Source organism: Trematomus bernacchii, unplaced genomic scaffold (genome assembly GCF_902827165.1).
Source record: "Trematomus bernacchii unplaced genomic scaffold, fTreBer1.1, whole genome shotgun sequence".
Classification (NCBI taxonomy): domain Eukaryota; kingdom Metazoa; phylum Chordata; class Actinopteri; order Perciformes; family Nototheniidae; genus Trematomus; species Trematomus bernacchii.
The window spans coordinates 1,412,014-1,432,690 of NW_022987689.1; the positions used below are offsets into that span (position 1 = coordinate 1,412,014).

At 42.3% G+C, this 20,677-nt stretch overlaps 1 protein-coding gene across 1 annotated transcript in view; it reads right to left on the bottom strand.

Moving 5' to 3' along the window:
• Positions 1 to 7,839: 7,839 nt before the first annotated feature.
• Positions 7,840 to 20,677, bottom strand: part of obscnb (obscurin, cytoskeletal calmodulin and titin-interacting RhoGEF b) — a 64,617-nt gene continuing 51,779 nt past the window's right edge. Inside the window, exons 59-84 of the mRNA XM_034138135.1 lie at positions 20,471 to 20,552; positions 20,234 to 20,355; positions 19,671 to 19,868; positions 19,508 to 19,540; positions 19,325 to 19,423; positions 19,004 to 19,222; positions 18,808 to 18,841; positions 18,650 to 18,702; positions 18,419 to 18,517; positions 17,501 to 17,557; positions 16,640 to 16,779; positions 15,666 to 15,866; positions 15,509 to 15,585; positions 15,255 to 15,425; positions 14,983 to 15,142; positions 14,784 to 14,900; positions 14,491 to 14,655; positions 14,231 to 14,389; positions 13,939 to 14,116; positions 12,673 to 12,786; positions 12,374 to 12,541; positions 12,147 to 12,249; positions 11,907 to 12,036; positions 11,641 to 11,734; positions 11,429 to 11,471; positions 7,840 to 10,685 (exon numbers count right to left, since the gene is read on the bottom strand). Of these exons, the coding sequence (XP_033994026.1) occupies positions 9,593 to 10,685; positions 11,429 to 11,471; positions 11,641 to 11,734; positions 11,907 to 12,036; positions 12,147 to 12,249; positions 12,374 to 12,541; positions 12,673 to 12,786; positions 13,939 to 14,116; positions 14,231 to 14,389; positions 14,491 to 14,655; positions 14,784 to 14,900; positions 14,983 to 15,142; positions 15,255 to 15,425; positions 15,509 to 15,585; positions 15,666 to 15,866; positions 16,640 to 16,779; positions 17,501 to 17,557; positions 18,419 to 18,517; positions 18,650 to 18,702; positions 18,808 to 18,841; positions 19,004 to 19,222; positions 19,325 to 19,423; positions 19,508 to 19,540; positions 19,671 to 19,868; positions 20,234 to 20,355; positions 20,471 to 20,552 (4,109 nt within the window). The 3' untranslated portion in view covers positions 7,840 to 9,592. The remainder of the gene's footprint in view (positions 10,686 to 11,428; positions 11,472 to 11,640; positions 11,735 to 11,906; positions 12,037 to 12,146; positions 12,250 to 12,373; positions 12,542 to 12,672; positions 12,787 to 13,938; positions 14,117 to 14,230; positions 14,390 to 14,490; positions 14,656 to 14,783; positions 14,901 to 14,982; positions 15,143 to 15,254; positions 15,426 to 15,508; positions 15,586 to 15,665; positions 15,867 to 16,639; positions 16,780 to 17,500; positions 17,558 to 18,418; positions 18,518 to 18,649; positions 18,703 to 18,807; positions 18,842 to 19,003; positions 19,223 to 19,324; positions 19,424 to 19,507; positions 19,541 to 19,670; positions 19,869 to 20,233; positions 20,356 to 20,470; positions 20,553 to 20,677) is intronic.

Below are 20,677 nucleotides of genomic sequence, written 5' to 3' on the forward strand. Positions count from 1 at the left end.
AGTAAAACAGGGTCTGAGACAAGAGTGACATGATTTCCAGTTACTTTAATATTCCTTTCTGGGTAAAAAAAAGTTTCTCTAGCTTATTTTTTGGCTTCATTTCATATTTTGTGTGTGTCCTTTTTAACCATAATTTCATCATGATGATAATGGGTATTGTGTATCAGTGTTACACTGAGTGGCGAAGTCACGCCCATCTACTTCCGACTATGAAAAATACGCAACTAGAAAGACTACAAATCCCAGAGTCGCGTAAGTGATGTCATAACTGATGTCACAATTGTTTTCCTCCACTAAATAAGAGATAGCTAAGATAAGATAACTTTAACAACATGCCTGTGTGCTTAGTACCAGGTTGTTATCATACCAGCAATGGGTCTTGCTCGTTATTTCGCTTCCCGTCTGATGAAAGGACCAGGAGTGGCTGGATCAAGTTAGCTACCTAGCTAGTAGCAAGCACGTTAGTTAGCATTACAGCCTTAGCCTTGTCATTTTTATTAGCCTTAACATGAAGTAACATTAAGTAACCCAAAATGTTAAACAGTAAGAGTAGTAGTCATATTTCGTGAACCCTTTGAAGAGTACTGTCACACTGGTGTGATCATTCTATAATACACCATTTAAGCCCGGGGGAGAAATGCTAACGCTAACGCTACATTAGCATCGGCGATTTTTTCTACTTCATGCTATCTGCACAAATGGTTGACATTAAACATTAAAAAGATCAGGCAGTTCAGAGAGAATCAAAGGAAGGCAGGCAGGCTGGCAGCTTTGCATGACATAGAGTGGCGAAGTCACGCCCACTTACTTCCGGGTAATGGGACCTTATTTCGGAAAAATTATGTATTGAAGTCAATGGGGAGAGAAAACGTATCTTTCGATCCCGTTTGAATTGTGCCATGAATTACACATATGATGTTTGTCAATCTTAAAAAATCATTTCCATGTCAAAAAAGTCACAGTTTGTCGTAAAACTGTTGAAATATAAGACTATGAAAAATACGCAACTGGAAAGACTACAAATCCCAGAGTCGCGTAAGTGATGTCACAATTGAGACACTACGATATACGTATAATACCGTATATATACGATCAGCGCCATATAGATAGAATCTATCTATATGGCACTGGCTAAGATAAGATAACTTTAACAAGATGCCTGTGTGCTTAGTACCAGGTTGTTATTATACCAGCAATGGGTCTTGCTCGTTCTTTCGCTTCCCGTCTGATGAAAGAGGAGTGTGTGGATCAAGCTAGCTAGTAGCTAGCACGTTAGTTAGTATGACAGCCTTGTCATTTGTATTAGCCTTAACATGAAGTAACATTAAGTAACCCAAAATGTTAAACAGTAAGAGTAGTAGTCACTCTATCCATTTTTTGGCACAACAGTAGTGACGGCCATCTTGGTGACGTGTGTTGTTGTGCGATACCAGAGATGCAGTTCATTGAGCGTTTCACACAAAAATATGTGTTACTTCACAGTTTTACGACACATTTTTTGTCTTTTTGACTTGCAAAATTATCTTTTAAATTGACAAACATCATATGTGTAATTCGTGGCACAATTCAAACGGGATCGAAAGATAATCTTTCTCTCTCCATTGACTTCAATACATAATTTTTCCGAAATAAGGTCCCATGGAGGTCCACCGGAAGGGGAGGGACTTCGCCACTCTATAGGGTCCTTGTGAATCCTTAAAACAATCGTATAATGCCGGTTGGCACTTGTTCCTCTTGCCCTCTGTTTTTTTTTCCGTTTTGTTTTGTGTTGCCTTGCCTAGTCCACCTGGTTTTGTGTTTAACTGTTTTAGCTTTATTTGCCTAAAGCCCCTGACACACCAACCCGATTTTGGGAGTCAGAGGCCGTCAGAGGCAGTCGGGCATTCGCGGCGCCCTACTCAGGTTGGTGTGTCCCGCACCGTCGTCTCTTTACGGCACATTTTCACACCTCCCGCGGCCGATTCAACCGTTCTTATTATACATCCATGGATTCAACATGTTGAATCGGTAGACAGTTGGCCAAAGAAAGTCGGCCAAAGAAATCACTCTGATTGGCTGTTCAGCTTAGCGAATCAGTGCATGAGAAGCGAAGCGAAAGTGAGGGACCAAAACAAACGATTAAGAAGGCACACACATACGGCTAATCTTTTTCATTTTCATCTCACCCGGACGCAAGAGTTTCTTTTTTATGTTTACATGTTTTCGATCGACGAGAGAGAGTGAAAATGGAACCCAGACGCTATTTGTTGTTTGTTTATATCACGCAGTCTGTTCTTCTTCTCTCGGTGTATAGTCTGTCTTCCGGTTGTTGCATCTTTTGAATGACGAATACACACTACCGCTGCCTGCTGGTAAGGACAGTTATTGCCACTCGTCGACTGAAGTCTTTGCGGTGTGTTCGTAGGCGGGCGGCGTAGGCGGGCCGCATAGCCGACGCAGGCGACGTAGCAGACGTAAAAGTCGGGACGCGTTCTTTGGTCTCAGGTTGGTGCAAAAAGCTCACTTTTTGCTAACTGGCAGTACGAACAGACCACTATCACAATGTGTCAAGGTGGGAAAACACAAAGACAGAAAGTAAAACAAGACAAGACAGAAGAATATAGATAAAAACACAAAACAAAAAGAATCCCTGAAATAATCAGAATAATACATTCTTATACTGTAATGCAGGTTCCTGCAAATGGACCATTTTGCTGAATTTTGGATGATGATTAAAAAGAGGGTTTAATCCATAAAATCAAGATAAAAGCAAAAAAGATATACATGTTTGCGTGTATCTGTGCCTGTGTGCATGTATCAATGGAATGGAATCATCAGCGGAACAGAATCATCAGCAGAACAGGTGGTCATAACAACCTGGAAATTCTAGCAGTCCAGAACCCCAGACTACATGGAGGTGCATTCCGTCAGCCACTTTGGTCACATTTGACAACCAGCCTTTCAAAGAGAAGACAGAAAAACAGACATAGCAGTTAAAACATTCAGTTCCAGCACGAAACAAATATGGAATTGATTGATTTCAACTCAACTGAGGAGGACCCTCCTATTAATTTCTTCCTGAGTTCCCTTGAGGAACAAATCCGGGTTGAACTGCATGACAGCAAGGCAAGGCTCACCCCGAGTAAATCTGAGGGCAGAGTCCACCTGGAAATACAAGAGGACTTACTGGCAAACCTTCTCGATCATCTCCAAGAGCGTAGAGAGGATGACAAATGCAGCCCTAAGCAAGAAGGCATGCAGAAAGAGATATGTAGCCTACAGGCGCATTTCACTGAAAGTGTCAGTGAGGTGAAGTATCTCAAAAGCCAGCTGATAAAGGTCCGCCCAATGTTGAGGAAAGCACAGGAAGATCTCGTGCAGCAGACCGCAACAAACAAAGTCCAGCAGATGGCATTGGAGCGCATGAAGGCAGAAAAAGACGCCCTTCAAAGTGAGCTCCGCGCTATAAGACCAATGCTGGGTGTGGCAAAAACGCACGTGGAGTTGGAGTTGGAGAGCTATCTCGAATTGGAGAGAGCGAAGACCAGGAAGATCACAACAGCCCTGAAAAAGGCGGAAGATCTCCTGGCGACTGAGCGCCTCAGATTCCAGCAAGAGATCAAGACCCTCCAGGATGTCAAGCATCAAACCTCGACAAACAAAGAACAGCAGATGGCATTGGAGCGCATTAAGGCAGAAAACAAGGCCCTTCAAAGTAAGCTCCATGATGTAAAACGTATGCTGGCTTTGTCAAAAACCAACCTGGAGTTGGAGTTTGAGAGCAATCTCAAATTGGAGAGAGGCGAGACCAGGAAGATCACAACAGCCCTGAAAAAGGCGGAAGATCTCCTGGTGACTGAGCGCCTTCAATTCAAGCAAGAGATCACTGACCTCCAGGATCTCAAGCATCAAACCTCCCTTAACAAAGACAAGCAACTCACATTGGAGCACATGAAGGCAGAACATGAGGCCCTTCAAAGTGAGCTCTGTGCTATAAGACCAATATTGGTTGTGTCAAATACCAACCTGGAGTTGGAGAGAGCGGAGACCAGGAAGATCACCACAGCCCTGAAAAAGGCGGAAGATCTCCTGGCGACTGAGCGCCTCAGATTCCAGCAAGAGATTAAGACCCTCCAGGATGTCAAGCATCAAACCTCGACAAACAAAGAACAGCAGATGGCATTGGAGCACATGAAGGCAGAAAACCAGGCCCTTCAAAGTGAGCTCTGTGTTTTAAGACCAATGCTCTGTGTGGAAAAAACGAACGTGGAGTTGGAGAGCCATCTCGAATTGGAGAGAGGCGAGACCAGGAAGATCACAACAGCCCTGAAAAAGGCGCAAGATCTCCTGGCGACTGAGCGCCTTCAATTCAAGCGAAAGATCGCTGACCTCCAGGATCTCAAGAATCAAACCTCCTTTAACAAAGACAAGCAACTCACATTGGAGCGCATTAAGGCAGAACATGAGGCCTTGAAAAGTAAGCTCCATGCTGTAAAACCTATGCTGGCTTTGTCAAAAACCAACCTGGAGTTGGAGTTTGAGAGCAATCTCAAATTGGAAAGAGCGAAGACCAGGAAGATCACAACAACCCTGAAAAAGGCGGAAGATCTCCTGGCGACTGAGCGCCTCAGATTCCAGCAAGAGATCAAGACCCTGCAGGATGTCAAGCATCAAACCTCGACAAACAAAGAACAGCAGATGGCATTGGAGCACATGAAGGCAGAAAACCAGGCCCTTCAAAGTGAGCTCTGTGTTTTAAGACCAATGCTGGGTGTGGCAAAAACGAACGTGGAGTTGGAGTTGGAGAGCTATCTCGAATTGGAGAGAGGCGAGACCAGGAAGATCACAACAGCCCTGAAAAAGGCGCAAGATCTCCTGGCGACTGAGCGCCTTCAATTCAAGCAAGAGATCACTGACCTCCAGGATCTCAAGCATCAAACCTCCCTTAACAAAGACAAGCAACTCACATTGGAGCACATGAAGGCAGAAAATGAGGCCCTTCAAAGTGAGCTCTGTGTTTTAAGACCAATGCTGGGTGTGGCAAAAACGAACGTGGAGTTGGAGAGCTATCTCGAATTGGAGAGAGGCGAGACCAGGAAGATCATAACCGCCCTGAAAAAGGCGCAAGATCTCCTGGCGACTGAGCGCCTTCAATTCAAGCGAAAGATCACTGACCTCCAGGATCTCAAGCATCAAAACTCCCTTAACAAAGACAAGCAACTCACATTGGAGCACATGAAGGCAGAAAATGAGGCCTTGAAAAGTAAGCTCCATGCTGTAAAACCTATGCTGGCTTTGTCAAAAACCAACCTGGAGTTGGAGTTTGAGAGCAATCTCGAATTGGAGAGAGCGAAGACCAGGAAGATCACAACAGCCCTGAAAAAGGCGGAAGATCTCCTGGCGACTGAGCGCCTTCAATTCAAGCAAGAGATCACTGACCTCCAGGATCTCAAGCATCAAACCTCCCTTAACAAAGACAAGCAACTCACATTGGAGCACATGAAGGCAGAAAATGAGGCCCTTCAAAGTGAGCTCTGTGTTTTAAGACCAATGTTGGTTGTGTCAAATACCAACCTGGAGTTGGAGAGCTATCTCAAATTGGAGAGAACGGAGACCGGGAAGATCACAACAGCCCTGAAAAAGGCGCAAGATCTCCTGGCGACTGAGCGCCTTCAATTCAAGCGAAAGATCGCTGACCTCCAGGATCTCAAGAATCAAACCTCCCTAAACAAAGACAAGCAACTCACATTGGAGCGCATTAAGGCAGAAAATGAGGCCTTGAAAAGTAAGCTCCATGATGTAAAACTTATGCTGGATTTGTCAAAAACCAACCTGGAGTTGGAGTTTGAGAGCAATCTCGAATTTGAGAGAGCGGAGACCAGGAAGATCACAACAGCCCTGAAAAAGGCGGAAGATCTCCTGCAGACTGAGCACCTCCGATTCCAGCGAGAGATCACTGACCTCCAGGAGGAGACAGCGAAATCTAAAACGACCTGTCTCGCTCAACTGGAAGCACAAACTAGTAAGCTCATGGGCGCTCTAAATGAGGCTCAGCAGGAGCTGAAGATCAGGACTCTCCAGTGGCAGGAGGAGAACATTTTTCTCACTGCAAAGCTGGAGGTATCCCATGTCATCCATCTTGCCCAGCTAGAGATGCATGCATCGGAAAAAAAGACCTTTGTGTCTTTGCTTCAGGAAAAAGCAGAAGCACAGCTTGAAGGGGATCGTCTCCTTGAACAGCTGATGGAGGAGGTTGGGAAAACAAAGACTTCCTACGAGACTCAGCTCGAGGAGCAGCAACAGGCAAATAAAAAGCTTGTGGACAATCTGAACGAGGCTGTGCAGAAGATGGAGCGTAATTGCATCCACTTGGAGGAGGACAGGTTGACCGTCCTGCGGGACAAAGAAAGGCTGAAATATAATCAGCAGATGGAGAAGGAGGAGTGGCAGAAAACAGAGAGCTACTTAAAGTCTCAGATTGAATGCCAAACCCTCCAAAAGAAGGAGAAGAAAAAGAAGTGGTTCAAGTGGCAAGGGAATAGACCAACCCTCCCTCAGGACTCAACAAACGTGTCGCACAACCTGCAAAAGAAAGAGCAGAAGTGGAAGAGCTGTAAGTCGACCCTCCTTCAGGCCTCACTGAGGCTTGAAAGGAATCTGCAGGAGAGGGAGCAAGTGTGGCAAGAGGAGAGATCCACCCTGCTTCAAACCACAGACTGGCTGAAAAACCATCAGCAGGCGAAAGAGCAAGAGTGGCAGAAAGCAGAATCCTCCTGGGACCTGACGGACCTTCAGAGTCTGAACTCCAAGAAGAAGAAGGAGAAGACCTGGTTCAAGGGCTTCTTCTAAAACCCTGCTCCGAGTGTTTGCGCTGGGTCTGTAAGGCCACAGCAACACCTTAAGCTTTAATAAAACTGCTAAAAGCATGTTAGGTTTATCTGTCGGTTGTTGTTAAACATACATTTTGAATTGCATTTCAGCATGTGTACATTAAGTGCTTTGTTTTAAATCAGGGTAAAAGCATTGAACTGAACTAAAGTAGACCCAACTTTTCAAGATTTTATGTTTATGTTTTATGATTTTATGTTTTCAAGATTTTATGTAAATATAAGGATTTTTGTCTCACGACACATTTTGGTCATCTAAACAAAAACACTTGGCTTCTTAATTTCCAGGCCAAGAAAGGTTCATGACCTCATTCAAATCAAAAATCCAACTTTTTGAAATACAACAAAAATAGATTTAAAGTGTTGCATTTTTAGTTAGCTAACCAAAAACACTATGATATCACTGAATGATGTAGTAATAATATTTATCTTGTGTGAAGTTAAAAACAGCTATAGGAGAAAACATGTTAAAGCGACTGCTGTCCACATTTGTTTTTGGACACAAAGCAGCCAGCAGTGGCTGCCATTCACTTCACTGTCTATCACTGTAACAGGTAAACCCATTGTTCTAAAGGCAGGTACTTGACTTTAAATGTTAAAGTCAAGTACTATACCATACCATTACCATACTACCATACTACATAACTGGTGTTATGTTCATGATGTAATTTTAAAGTTTAAAATGACACCATAAACATAACACCAGTTGTAGTATGGTATGTCGATAAATAGGAAAAAAGTAATAGTATGGTATTTATCAACTTCTACTATTTAGAGAACCTGGGGACAACCTGATGAACTATCTGTAGTTTGGTATGTTTTTTTCAAAGATTCCAATAATCCAAATTACTTCAGTATTCATTTTACGTATACTTACGTTTTTAGCTCCGTTGTCCGTTGAAACTTAAATGTTGTGTGCTATTAATTGTGAAAGAAACTGGCCATGGCTATTATTTGCAATACATATATTTATTAACACTGAATATTCAAACATTTTTCAAAAAACTACACATGTACAGTACAAGCATTACAATCTGTTAGTTCATTAATATTAATACATAATATTATACTTGTAACTTTCTAGAATACCTTTAAGAAACAACGCAAACACCACACATCTTTAAGTTCCTGTTTTCTAGTCATTTTTTAAATTGGCAAGGTAGTAAATTATGTGAGCTCAAGTACTTTGCATAAACATTTTCTCTCAATCAAATACATCATTACAGCTTTTGTTACTCTAGATAAACACGTGTGCTTTGCAAAGGCAAATACATGCAGTCACTCATCTAAATATCTGTCACCCACATATGAATGTCCCTGTTATATCTGTAAAATGACAGGTAATGGCACTGCATTAAGAGGCACACAAAAATCAACATTCACTTATTGATAGAAACATGTCTCGCTATAGTAAATGACATGAGTGTAGTCAAACACAGAGATCGGATGTGAAACAGGTTCACCATCAAATAGATGTTCATGTATAAATGCCATATTTGAAGAAGCTGCTCACCAACAATTAAGGCACAAACAACCAAAGTAGAGCGTATGTGTGACTTTGCCACACTGACTCACTTGACAGCACATTTGATTAAACTTAAACAGTCCATGGACCAAAACGGTCAACACAGTTCGGTTGTAAATAGCAGATCATCAGTGTTGCACATTTAAATATACTTATAGCAATACTCAACGAGAGACTGACCTCACTAGTAGACGTTAACTCCAGGAATCTAAGGCACTGTGTGAGTGCAAAAGGCAACATTTTCGAAAGGTACAAAAGTCAAACTGAAATCAAATCTATATACCTTAATATAATGTATTTGTTTGTGTATATAGCAGGAGTCATCACAAGGGATAATGTCTGGATCAGTAAATATTGGTGGGTCAAGGATCATGATTTCATGAAGGCATGGATGTATAGTACAGGCCTACCACCAAGAGAAGTAAAACCACTACAAAGAGAGAACAGACTAACACCATTTTGTAAAAGGGCAAGACAACAACATAGAGACAAAATGACCACCAAGAGACTCAAAGCAACCTCAATAAGTGTCAAAACAACAAAATAAAGATATAACAAAAAGACCAAAACAATTACAAAGTAGATTGAAACTAACTACAAAAAGACATAAAATCATACAAAGACAACAAAAAGAGACACTACATGACCACGTAAATACACAAAACAACTACAAAGAGATACAACTAGAGGCTTTTTATTTACCCTTAAAATAAGAGGCTAAATAGAGTGTCTTGCTCGTATTTAGGACAGGTGGTGGTGCCCATTTTCTCATATTCCGCCCATACTCGAAGCTGGGTTCGAGTGAACATTATGTATTTTTGTAAAATAAAATGTAACTCAGCAAAAGATGATTACATTTCTCTTCAGTCAAACCTTAATTTCCTTTTCTGTCTCCCCACCATGTTATACAACACATACTGCATGAGTGAATATGCAGGTGTAACAAAGCAGTTTGGGTTGAAACATGCTTACAGTGACATTGTCTTATTCGCCTAGTCTAAAGAGACCATCTGACTCTAGCCATTTGTCGAGAAAAAGACTCAAGAAGATGAGTCTTCTTTCTTTCTAGGCAACTTCCAAATGGAATGGTTTGTTATATGCAGCTAATATTCTTTAGGATATGTCTTATTCACCATGTACGTAGAAATGTCCCCATTTAAGACTAAGAGGGTGTGTGGTACCAAATTAAAACGGTTTGCTTCTACTGGTTCTGATAAAGGTTATCACTTATTTGCAGAGTGACAGGGTTGCCCACTGAAGTGTAGCCGTAGGTCTGAGTTGACACTTTGGTTTTAAAGCTCTGCTGCCCGCCCTCGACCCGCTGCACCTCGGAGCAGTACGAAGGCTTCACCTCCAGCTTAGCGTGGCTCACTTGGATGGGGACGTGTCTTTCCGTCCTGGCCCGAGCTCCGCTGGCTGGGGGGGCCGCAGGCGTGAAGAGGCTGCTGGAGAGATGCTCCCTGAAGCGGCCGAAGAAGCCGCTCCTCTGCCTCGGCCCCACGCCCGGCCGGCCCACGTTGAGGAGCACCGGCTGTCCCACCGCGGAGCCGCCGATCTCCCTCTGCAGCACCGAGATCTCGCAGGGCTTCTCAGCAGCGGGGGTGCTGGTAGAGCCGTAGTTTTCACCTTCTTCTGGCACGTAATCCTCCAAGTCTTCCAGAGTCAGAACACGGCCTCCTTGTGTCAGGATCTTAGGCTCTTGCTTACCGAGAGAGTTATCATCTTCATCATCGGGCTCAAAGATGACAGTTTGATCATCGTCCATGTCCTCGCTGTCCTCTCCTGCTTGAGTGAGGATGGAGGAGAGCTCATGGGGGTCTCCAGAGACAGCATCCGGGGAAACGCTCCCATCCTCTTCCTCCCAGGAGAGCGGGGAGCTGCTGACGTCTCCCTGCAGCTGAGCCTGCTCCAGCAGCTTGTTGTTGGAGTTGTTGACGTTGGGGTTTCTCTCAGGTGGAGACCTCTTGGCTCTTAAAGGAGTCGATGAGCGTTCAGACGTTGCCGGGGAGATGCCTCTCCTCCTCGACACCCTGGGAGATTTATTGACTTTATACTCGATGACCTCCTCGACCTCCACCCACCTGCTCTCCATGGCTCTGGCTTCAGCGCCTTCGGGTTGAGTAACATAGAGGGTGGGGATGGTGGTCTTTCTCTGAGTGGACATCCTCCTCGGCCTGGCTGTAGGGGGCTCTGGGGTGGAGGTCTCGGAGCGGTGGGCTCCAGCAAGAGTCAAGCCGGGGGACTTGTGTCGCCTCATACGTGGGTTCTTCACCACAGTGGTTATGGTCTCCTCACTGGAGAAGAGAAAAGAAAACATTTTAGAGCGCAAAAAGAGGTGGATGGCTCACATGGACCTCTCATACACATTTAAAAAAGGAGTATAAACATTAAACACAAATGCTCAGTGTTGCAAGCCAAGCCAAGATAAATATTGCGAGAGCTTTGTATACACGACTACAAGAAGGACTTTAAAATAATTTGTAGAAGAGACAGAAGAAACCAGTTAAGAGTGAACATGAGATATGAATCTAACTAGGATAGGCTGTCTCCAATAACTAGATAGTAAGCACTTCCCATAAGTATCAGCGATACAGTTGCCGGGTTAAGGAGACAGCACCCTGGTGAAGACAGCCCATCCTTTCTATCATCATTGTGAGAGAATCCCTTGCACTCAGGCTTTAAATACTACACCACAATGCACGCATGGGGCCACTTACAGAAGCAGATAGACATACAGCAGAGCTCTAAAAGCATTCTATCTCTTAGCAAGTCATATCTAAACAGCAAGGCCAAGAATAAAACATTCAGTGCATCTGTATCACTAACAGAGCAACTGCAGAGGATAATCTGTCCTGAAACAATTATCCCTGAACATTCTTGATGGTGACAAATTATCCCACAGTTAGTTATGAAACCTTTTATAGTCTAGGTTTGATTTGGTTTTATATTTAAAAGGACATGTAAAGCACACCTGGTCAGATCTAGGCAAGACACATGTGTCAGGCACAAAATAATTTGGTATGCGGTTCACACTCACATGATGATGGTTTTCCTTGGTATTCTCGTCTCCTGCTCAGTGACTATGGGAGGAAACAGAATAGATTAGTTTAACAACATAGGTACAATACTCTTAAAGTATAAGTTACATCAACTGATTATGTCTTTAAACCCGCATGAAAACCATGTTTAGCATTAGCATTATAGTCTACAGAGGTGCTCCGGCTGTGAGGATGTAGGCAGTGTCCTTACCTTCAATAGTGATGGCCTGTTCAGCAGAGCGGGCCACAGCAGAGGGAGGAGCCAAATCAGCAGCACACTTAGCATTGCCCAGACGGTTGGACAACTGGCAAAAGCACAAAAGATATTGTTAGTCTTAAATGCCTGTTGGTTGTCTATCAACTGACTAAGAGTCAACAGAATGTTTGCGCAGAGGCAATGTTTATACTTTCCCTATATCTATCACTTTGAATATCACATTGTTTTCTTGCAAGTTTGCTATTTTTATGCCAACCCACCTCGCACTCGTAGTGTCCCAGGTCTCTCTCTGTCAGGTTTTTGATTACCAAAACCAGAACCCCACTGCGGAGCTCGCTGTAGGTCTGATACTTCTGCTGGTCAGTCAGCAGCCTGCTGTCCTTGAACCACCTTCACGGATAACACAGGTAGAGAGGAGAAATAAAGGTTAACACACACAAGGCAACAGATGTTACATGGGATCTTTTGAATTTACTTTGAATATTCTGAAGATTTCAAACCTGATCTTGGGGTTAGGGGCGCTCTGTATGACACAGGTGAACTGAGTGTCCTCACCAGCAACAAATGTAGCATTCCGCATTTTATTCACAAAGCGAGGAGGCACTGCAAGAAATATATCCAAATATAATACACGTTTAAATAACATTATCTACTAAATATAAATAAGCTTCACTTCAATTTTGGTGAAGCACCGTGTGACTGTTATTTTCTGTGTTAAATCCCTTACCCTGGACAGTGACCTTGCCGAGAGTGCTGGCATTGCCTGCTGAGCTTGTGGCAAAGCACATGTACTGTCCAGAATCATCTGCGCTCATGTTGTCCAAGATCAGCGTGCAGGAACCGTCAGGGTCCTCGATGATGATGTGGTGAGGGTCTGCCTCCACAGCACGCCCATCTGCATCCAACAAGTAAACCATGAAACACTTTTGGCTTCAGATAATGTTTGTATACAGTAATTAGTCTGTCACTCAATGCAAAGTAGCATTACTCTCCATTTGAGCAAATGACTGATTAAAAATGGCGTACCCTTGTACCACGTGACCGTAGGTTTGGGGACTCCAGTGACTTTGCAGGCCAGCTTTACAGTCTGACCGAGCTCTGCTGTGCAGTTAGCCAGGATTTCATCAAAGTCAGGACGACCTGTAAAAGGAGATTAATAAAGAAAGTCAGTGTTAGAAAGTGGGAGAATGCTAAAATATATTCTGCGTGATGAGAGAGTGCGGCTGCATCCACACTGTTAAGGAATAATTCTTCTAGATATCTAACCTTTTGCTCTGTGACGTTTTATGATCTACTCTGACGTCTGTTATCTCCTTTAAGGAAAGGCATTGGTGCCATATGTGTTGTTGTTACCAGTTTGTGACCGGTCAACTTGTCTGGCACGAATGGTAATTGTTGTGAGAACGCTGAGGCACTTCTTTATTGGTGTTTGTGGACTCTAAGATGTGAAATCTTTGAGGCCATGAGTGTCGGACGCAGGTGGCTCAGTGTTCCCAGCTGTTTAGTCTACTCCTTCAGAGATGTTGATTACTCTCTGTGAACCAGTTAAAAGGTCTAACATAGAGAGAGGCTCTTCAGAATTGACGTGGCAACTCTACCGTGAAGTCAGAACCTCTGACTCTTTGACTTGTGATGTGAATCCTCCGGCCGATACTCTGAATAAACCCATCAGTGTTTGACATCAAAAGCTCCAACTCTCACCGTGTCTCCTTCCTGAGTCGGTGACTCCCAATGCATTGCTACACAGAAGTTTCCCCCACACACACTAGTATCTTTTTCTTTTAAAAACACGCACATTTAGCTACATTACGTCTAGCATCAACTTTACTCCAGGGTTTTCAAACCCCTTAATCAGAGACTTGTTAAAAATGCTGGTGACCCTGTTTTAGTTTGACAACTCTGGCATTGTATTTTAGTTTGGACAGGCGTGAACAGAAAACAACAAAGACAACACCCATGAGACCTTCTTGATTTGTTCTGTCCCTATCACAGGATCCTTGTCCCGAAAGAAACACATTCTCATTTGTTATATTTGGTAACAGTTCCACCTCATCACTGGTCCAAACAAAGACATCTTTGGTCTTAATTTTCACCACTGCTATTTCTCACAGCACAGTCTACAACTAAACAACCATTTGGTAAGGAGACCATCTGCTTCATGTTTACGTACGCCTATTGTACATGAATGATTTTGTGATGTACGTTTTCAGGTGTGTGAGCTAAAACACTTGTGTGCACAAAGGATGTTTGTTATGAGTGTGAATGTATCCTTGGACTGTGTGTTGCACTTACTCCATGCAGGCGTGCTGTATCGCTGCTGCAGTTCTCTGAAGTCTCTCAGCCATGAGTTCTTGATGTTAACAGTTCGGGCCTGCAGGGTGTATTTCCTCACAGAGTCCTCGCGCTCATGCCAGATCTCAAAGGCACGGTCATCACCCTCCACTATCTCATTCACATCAATGTTATTCAACTGAAACAAGACGAATAAGACAGAAAACATTATTGAGGCAGGTGATCAGTAAGTTAACAATTCGGAATGAAGTCTAAAATAGGAGAAGCGGAGTGATTAAATTAAAAGTGTCACCTTCATCATGTTCTTAAAGACATATGCTTGTGTATTTGTGTTGCTGTCTCTCTTGGGTTTGCAGATTATGCAGTAGTTCTTAAACAGGAAGACGTGGCGGTGATGACCTCTAGAGGACGTCCTTATTCCAGGAGCGCCTTCCCACACTTGGAAGGGTCCCTGGGTTTAAAAGGGGAAAACATTTAAAACAAAAACAATCAGACAAACTTAATCCTGCCCAAGATCACTTTACTCAGGGAAGCCACAGCAACTCTGCCTACCTGTCTTATCGGCTCTCCTAATACTTCCAGTGTGGCAGGATAGTTCTCGATCATGCCGACATGATGGGTATTCTCAGAGCGCTGAGGGAGTGCAGACACCATGGCATACGCTTCTTCCAGGAGGCAGCAGTTCTGGCCATTCTTTGCCTTGTTTCTGATGAGCTCCTGGAGATGTTGATGGAGAGATTTCAATAAAACTGCAGTGACAGTAACACAGGTCTAAAACCAAATGATCTACACTTGCATGGGATGTATTCCTAACTCTCATGCATATCGTGTGTCAAAGCTGTCACCTTGAGGACCGCCTTGTACTTCTGTACCCTGTCCAGTGGGTGCTGGAGGCTGGCGTTGATGCTGCGTACAGGGGGGTCAGCAGGGTCTGCACTGGCTTGCACTTTGTCTGTGTACTCCTATAATGTCATGAAAGGAAGATTTTTTAAATGTATCTAGGAATACTTTTCCAAAACTTAAAAAGAAAGAAACTAGTGTTACCTTGAAGAAGCGGTGAACGGCCTTGTCACTGATAGCCGACTCAGCCTTACTCTGACCAACAAGATATTGGAGATACTTCTCAAAGCCCTCCTTGTTCTTCAGGAAGCACATGGCTACGTCATCATCTGTTTCACAGTCATTTAACTTTGGGAGGAATGCCCTAAAAGCAAAATATTCGGGAATGCATTAAACATTTTAGACAGGAGATTTTCTTTACTTTCTTCCTAAAAGATATCGGACTAAAATGACAAGTCATTAAGCGTTGAGCTCACCTGCTGTGGAAAGACTGGATATCATCAATGTTCCTGAATATGGCTTCCTTCTGGCTGCTGACATCAGGCGGTGCATCAGGGCTGTCTGCATGCTTCACGTGATGGGAGGTGAAGAAGTCGACCTCTTTCACAAACTGTGATTCACTGTTTATCAGGTCTTGGATCAGTTGGCTAGGGACATGAAATATTAGATTGTTATAATACATCATATACATGTACTGTTCGATAAGTGAGTTTAGACTTGCTTTACTTACAATAATTTCCTCTTGTATTCACCCTCAGTCACCTCCTCGTCATTATTCTCTGGAAGGTCACTCGGATCAGCAGATAGCTGTGGGAACACACATTTATAACTTTACAAATGTTCAGAGTTTCCAAGACAATGAATTCATATATTTTTTTTAAACCTACTTTGAGTTTCTTGTCCAGGTAGGCAGGTGAGACCCAGCCTTGGCGCGATGGTGTAGTTTTGGTGGGTTTGGTCCGGACTAACCACTTGAGAGGATGAGCTGAGTCCAAAACCTCAACATACTGTCCCTCCTTCAGAGAGATGGCTTCTTTGTTTGATATGGTGGGGTTGTAGTCAGCCGTTGCGACATATATGTCAAACATCTGTAAAAATATGCATTTTAATGACAGCACACATTATATTAAAGCTGCATATTCCTGCACAATGTTCGTTGTAGGGCTGGACAGACTATTTCAATACCACATCCATAACTTAAAGGTAGGGTAGGTAAGTTTGAGAAACCGGCTCGAGATACACTTTTTGTTATATTCCATGGAATGCTCTTAACATCCCGATAGCAATGAATATCTTAAATGCTTTGACAAAAAATCCATAAAAAAATGTCATCTGTGGAAGCCGTAGTACTGTAAAAAGTACGACCAATCATTTTAGCCGGCCCGGCTAAAATAACTGGATGGCCTACCTGCCTGTCAGCCTTCCATCTGGGCACAAACTTATCTCGTGCCCTCATTGGTCATGTGCACGTTCGTGTGTGTTGGAGGAGGGGCTCTATAAGGAAGTGGCAGATTTTCTCCGGTTGTGTATTTTCAAATTCTAGCGATCTCGAGCCGGTTTCTCAAACTTACCTACCCTACCTTTAAGAGTGTTTTATCAATATCTTTGACCAATAAATACATTTTATTTGGGGGGCGCCTTTCATAGCACCCAAGGACACCTTACAGTGCATAGGGGCAATATAGGGAACAATTAAAACAGTGGATTTAGTGAAATATCAGCCGGGGTAAAACAAGACAAACAACAGGAAATGGACTACAGAAGGACACAGGGTACAGTTTATGATGAGAATGCCAGTTTGAACAGGTGGGTTTTGAGTTGATACTGATATTACATCACAGTGAGCCTTTCTATATCTCACCTCTCCCCTGGCATCCCCCTCATCAGACTCAGAGGAGGAGTCAGCGATGAGAGAGGGAGGACGAGAGCGGCCGTGATGAGGTGAAGGAGAAGGAGTCTTGGTCTCATCATCACTGTCAGCACCTGGTACGCGTAATGAAGCTGGGGCAATCAGAAGAAGACGGGTCAATTGAAGAAAAAAAGGAGAGTTTACCATTAAAACAACCTATCTTTTAACCGTAATATGTCACTGTTATGTATCATGATTAATGATTATCATGCTGTATCTTGCTCTCAATGAAGATACATGTTTTTGTCTTGAATTTAGTATCAGTTATTGGTGGCCAGTGTTTCAGAGCCTGACAGAAGCCGGACCTTCATCTCAAGGTCCCATTTAAAGCATTGTGTGACTCTTTACTGGCATCTACTGGTGCTTTACTTACTTGGTAGTGCCCATCAAAACATATTGACTCTTCACCCCTTTCGATCATTTTATATATTGGTTTAAATTAATGAAAAAAGTGGGATGTAGAGAGAGAATACGAATAAATTCCACAACAATAGTTTCATTCTTAATGCTTTGCTGTGTGTTAGTATTGTGAAAACATGCATAAAAAAGCTACATTACAGATAAAACGTATTATCTGAGCTCTACACATACAGGTCTGTCAGTGAGCATGTATTTCAGCTATAAGTTGGTGAGCCTTATATTCATATAAAGATTATTTCAATTAAATTAAATTGGAAATTTCAACAAATAAAATGTTGAAATTGCAAAAGAGGAAGTAGTTGCTCTTCAGATATAATATATAAGACATCTGTATCCAAAACTCAATGGGAAGATGCATATTAATGATGAAGCTGAAGCACTTTGGATACATACTGGTAGCTTTGGGCCAAGATTTCATCCACTGGAGCACTTCATGATTCTGTGAACTGTCTGAATAACAAATTAATGATTTGATGAGATTGTTTTGGGTTGGATTGCTAAATTAATGGATGTCAGGTGTTAAAGAGATTATGTTTGTATGAGGCAATAATAAGTCATATGCTCATGGATAGAGAACAACATGCACAGGCAAGTAGAACAGCAACACCTCAAATGTAATGGAAAGTGAATGGCAAATCAAGAATTGTAGTACTAACACATTCAGATTAAAAACGTTCAGAATTATTGTATAATCAGAATCATTTCACTGAATTCAACCAAACTTAAGTATTCATTTGAATTCAACCAAGTATGTTGTTAATTAAACCATGTATCCAACTTAATTTGTGGATTACATGTATAGCTTTAGCATCTTTAGCATTAGCAACTAGCAAAGCCATTCATGGCAGTTAGCAATTTTTCATTCTTTGACCTACAACATGTTATCTTGTCACAGTTAGTTTGCTGCAAATATGATAAGAGCATAATAATGAATTCCACACTGAAAAAATAATCTGGGAATCTATTTCATCCCATTTGAACACATGTGTTGTGCATGCAGGTGGAGTGTTTACCTTTTACCTTAAAGTCTTGAGCTGAAACATTTTCCTGTGTTTTTTGTAAATATTCTAAACCAAAAGGGGATATCTACCCCTCTGTATGCTTAATTTCATGCTATCTGATTACTTAAAGCCGTTATTTAAATAAGCTTTGTGATGTAAGAATTAGGTTTGTAGAAACACTTGAATCAGCTGTTTAGGCTAGCTCAAGTGAGATTTTTTTATTTTTAATCAGCTTTCTTGAAAGAAAAAATAAACCTAGATATTGTATCCTTGCCTTGCTGCACATAATTCGTCCACAGCATACACTTACCTTGGGTCATCTTTGCCGATACCATTTCAGTGATCTGGGTTGTCAGTTTCATGAGGAATTCCTCTGTACCTACTTCACCTAGGTAGGACATTTTACTCTCTTAAGGCACACACAAAGAGAGAAAACACCATCAATATTGCAGTAGTTATTACTACAAATCATTTATGCTACTATATATAACAGATGATATAACTATAAATATGAAATGCCAGTGCAGGGGATATGTCTCACCTTTTGCTTTGACAACCTCCTCTTCTGGAGGACTAACTGTGAATCCAAACACCCTGAAGAGAATTGTTCCATGTTAGATTTTATTTTCATATAAACATGTATTTAAAATGTGCTGTATACATGTATTTTTTAAGGTGCAATATGAAAAAATAACTTACTCTGATAGTTTGGTCTCTTTCTTTGGTTGTGGTACTAGGGAAAAGGGGTATAAACACATACATTCAGTTACAATCAAACCCAGAAAACAAACTAAGGAAGTAACACTTTTGTACTCTTGTGTGTTCTTGGTTAAGAATTTGCTCAAAAGTGAACATATTTCTAGATAGAGTGCCAAAATAATTTAGTTTTCCTTACCATCATCGACCTCGAGGTGGGCCGTGCAGATGGACTGTCCCGCTCTATTGGTGGCAATGCAGGTGTAGGCTCCGGTGTACTCTGTGCCCACGTCCATCAAGATGAGGCTGTGCTGGCGCCCTGAGCTTGCTATTTTGTATCCCTTGGTGTCAGGCTTTATCCACAGGACGTCTTCCACTGACTCCTCCTTAAGCCAGGAGACCATTGGAGTAGGAGAGCCTGAAAAAGTAAAGGGAAAGGAGAGATCAACATTGTGGATGTCCCCAGATTACTGTAGGTGTTAAAATACTTTAAACCAACCATACCATACATTCAACTAACCTTCTACTTTGACAGACAGAGTGATGCTGGCTCCATGTTTCACCTTCCTGTTGCTGAACCTTTCAATGAAGCGGGGCGGCACCAGGGGCACCTTGGGGTCTGTGACAAAAGCATGGTCATTTTAAACATACTATTATCGCCTAAAGTGCCTGTGTTACTACTTGTAGGATAATTGCAAGTTACCTCTTTTATCTTGTGGCATCATTTCACCTGGACCTGTTGCAAAAGAAAATAAGTTCTGTATCTTGAAATGTCTTAACAACATTTGTTTTACTAAAGTCGTTTAAAAACAAAGTATCTAAGGCTTTTTGTGCATAGGCAACAATTCAGATGTGTGAGTACATACGCAGAACCATCAGGCGGGCAGAGGAGTATGCAGAACCAGCTGCGTTGCTGATGTAAGCAGAGTACTCTCCCATATCCTCTTTCTTCACCTCCAGGATCTCAACACCATGAACATCTCCCTCTGCTAGCAGCAGAACCCTGTCTGAAGGGCGCAGGGGCTGGCCATCTTTGAACCAGTATATTCTGGGTTTGGGGAAGCCTGGACGACAATATATGTATTGGAGAGAATTCTTTTTGACATAATAACATTTCTGTAGGTTTACCTCATTAGTAGGACTAACTGGATCGAGTATCAGTGACAATCAGGCAGATCCTTGTACATGTAAATAAAATGTTTTATTACATTTGAAGGGTGGCAGTAGTAATATAACACCAACAACGTTATCAATCAACTCAAGTTTAAGTCAAGCCTGAAGTTGCTTTACACATAGAAGAATGATGCCTCACTTCCACACAGTGAGGCATACAGCTTATTATTTAAACACTGGAAATGTGTCAGTGGCTGGTATCGGCGGACATCCAAAGCCCAGGTATTGGTATCTGTATATTGTCTCGTAAACTCACCCTTTACTTTGAGCTGCAGCTTAGCAATAGGTGAACCTGGACAGACATGAACATCATGAAGCTCGTCCACAACTTGTGGAAGCTGATCATCTTCAGCTACAGACTCAAAGGTCTCAGTTTCCCTACACAAGGAGAGAAGAACAGTATACATATAGATTTCAGTATTTATCAATATCATAGAATATATTTATTTATTTTTGTCTTTACAGCATAAAACAACATTTAAAGTAAATTCACCTGGACATGTAGCCCTTGGCACTGACATAGGAAGATGTCTCAGTGGCATCAGCAGCAGTGTCATAATCTGAGCTGCAAGACACTGATGGAAAGATTGAAGTATAGTATTAATCAGTGATCAATAAAATCAGGGACAATATGTGTGTGGAAACATGTAGTTGTGTAATTTTGAGTTTCAGACATTTTCTACAATCATTTTGGACCAAT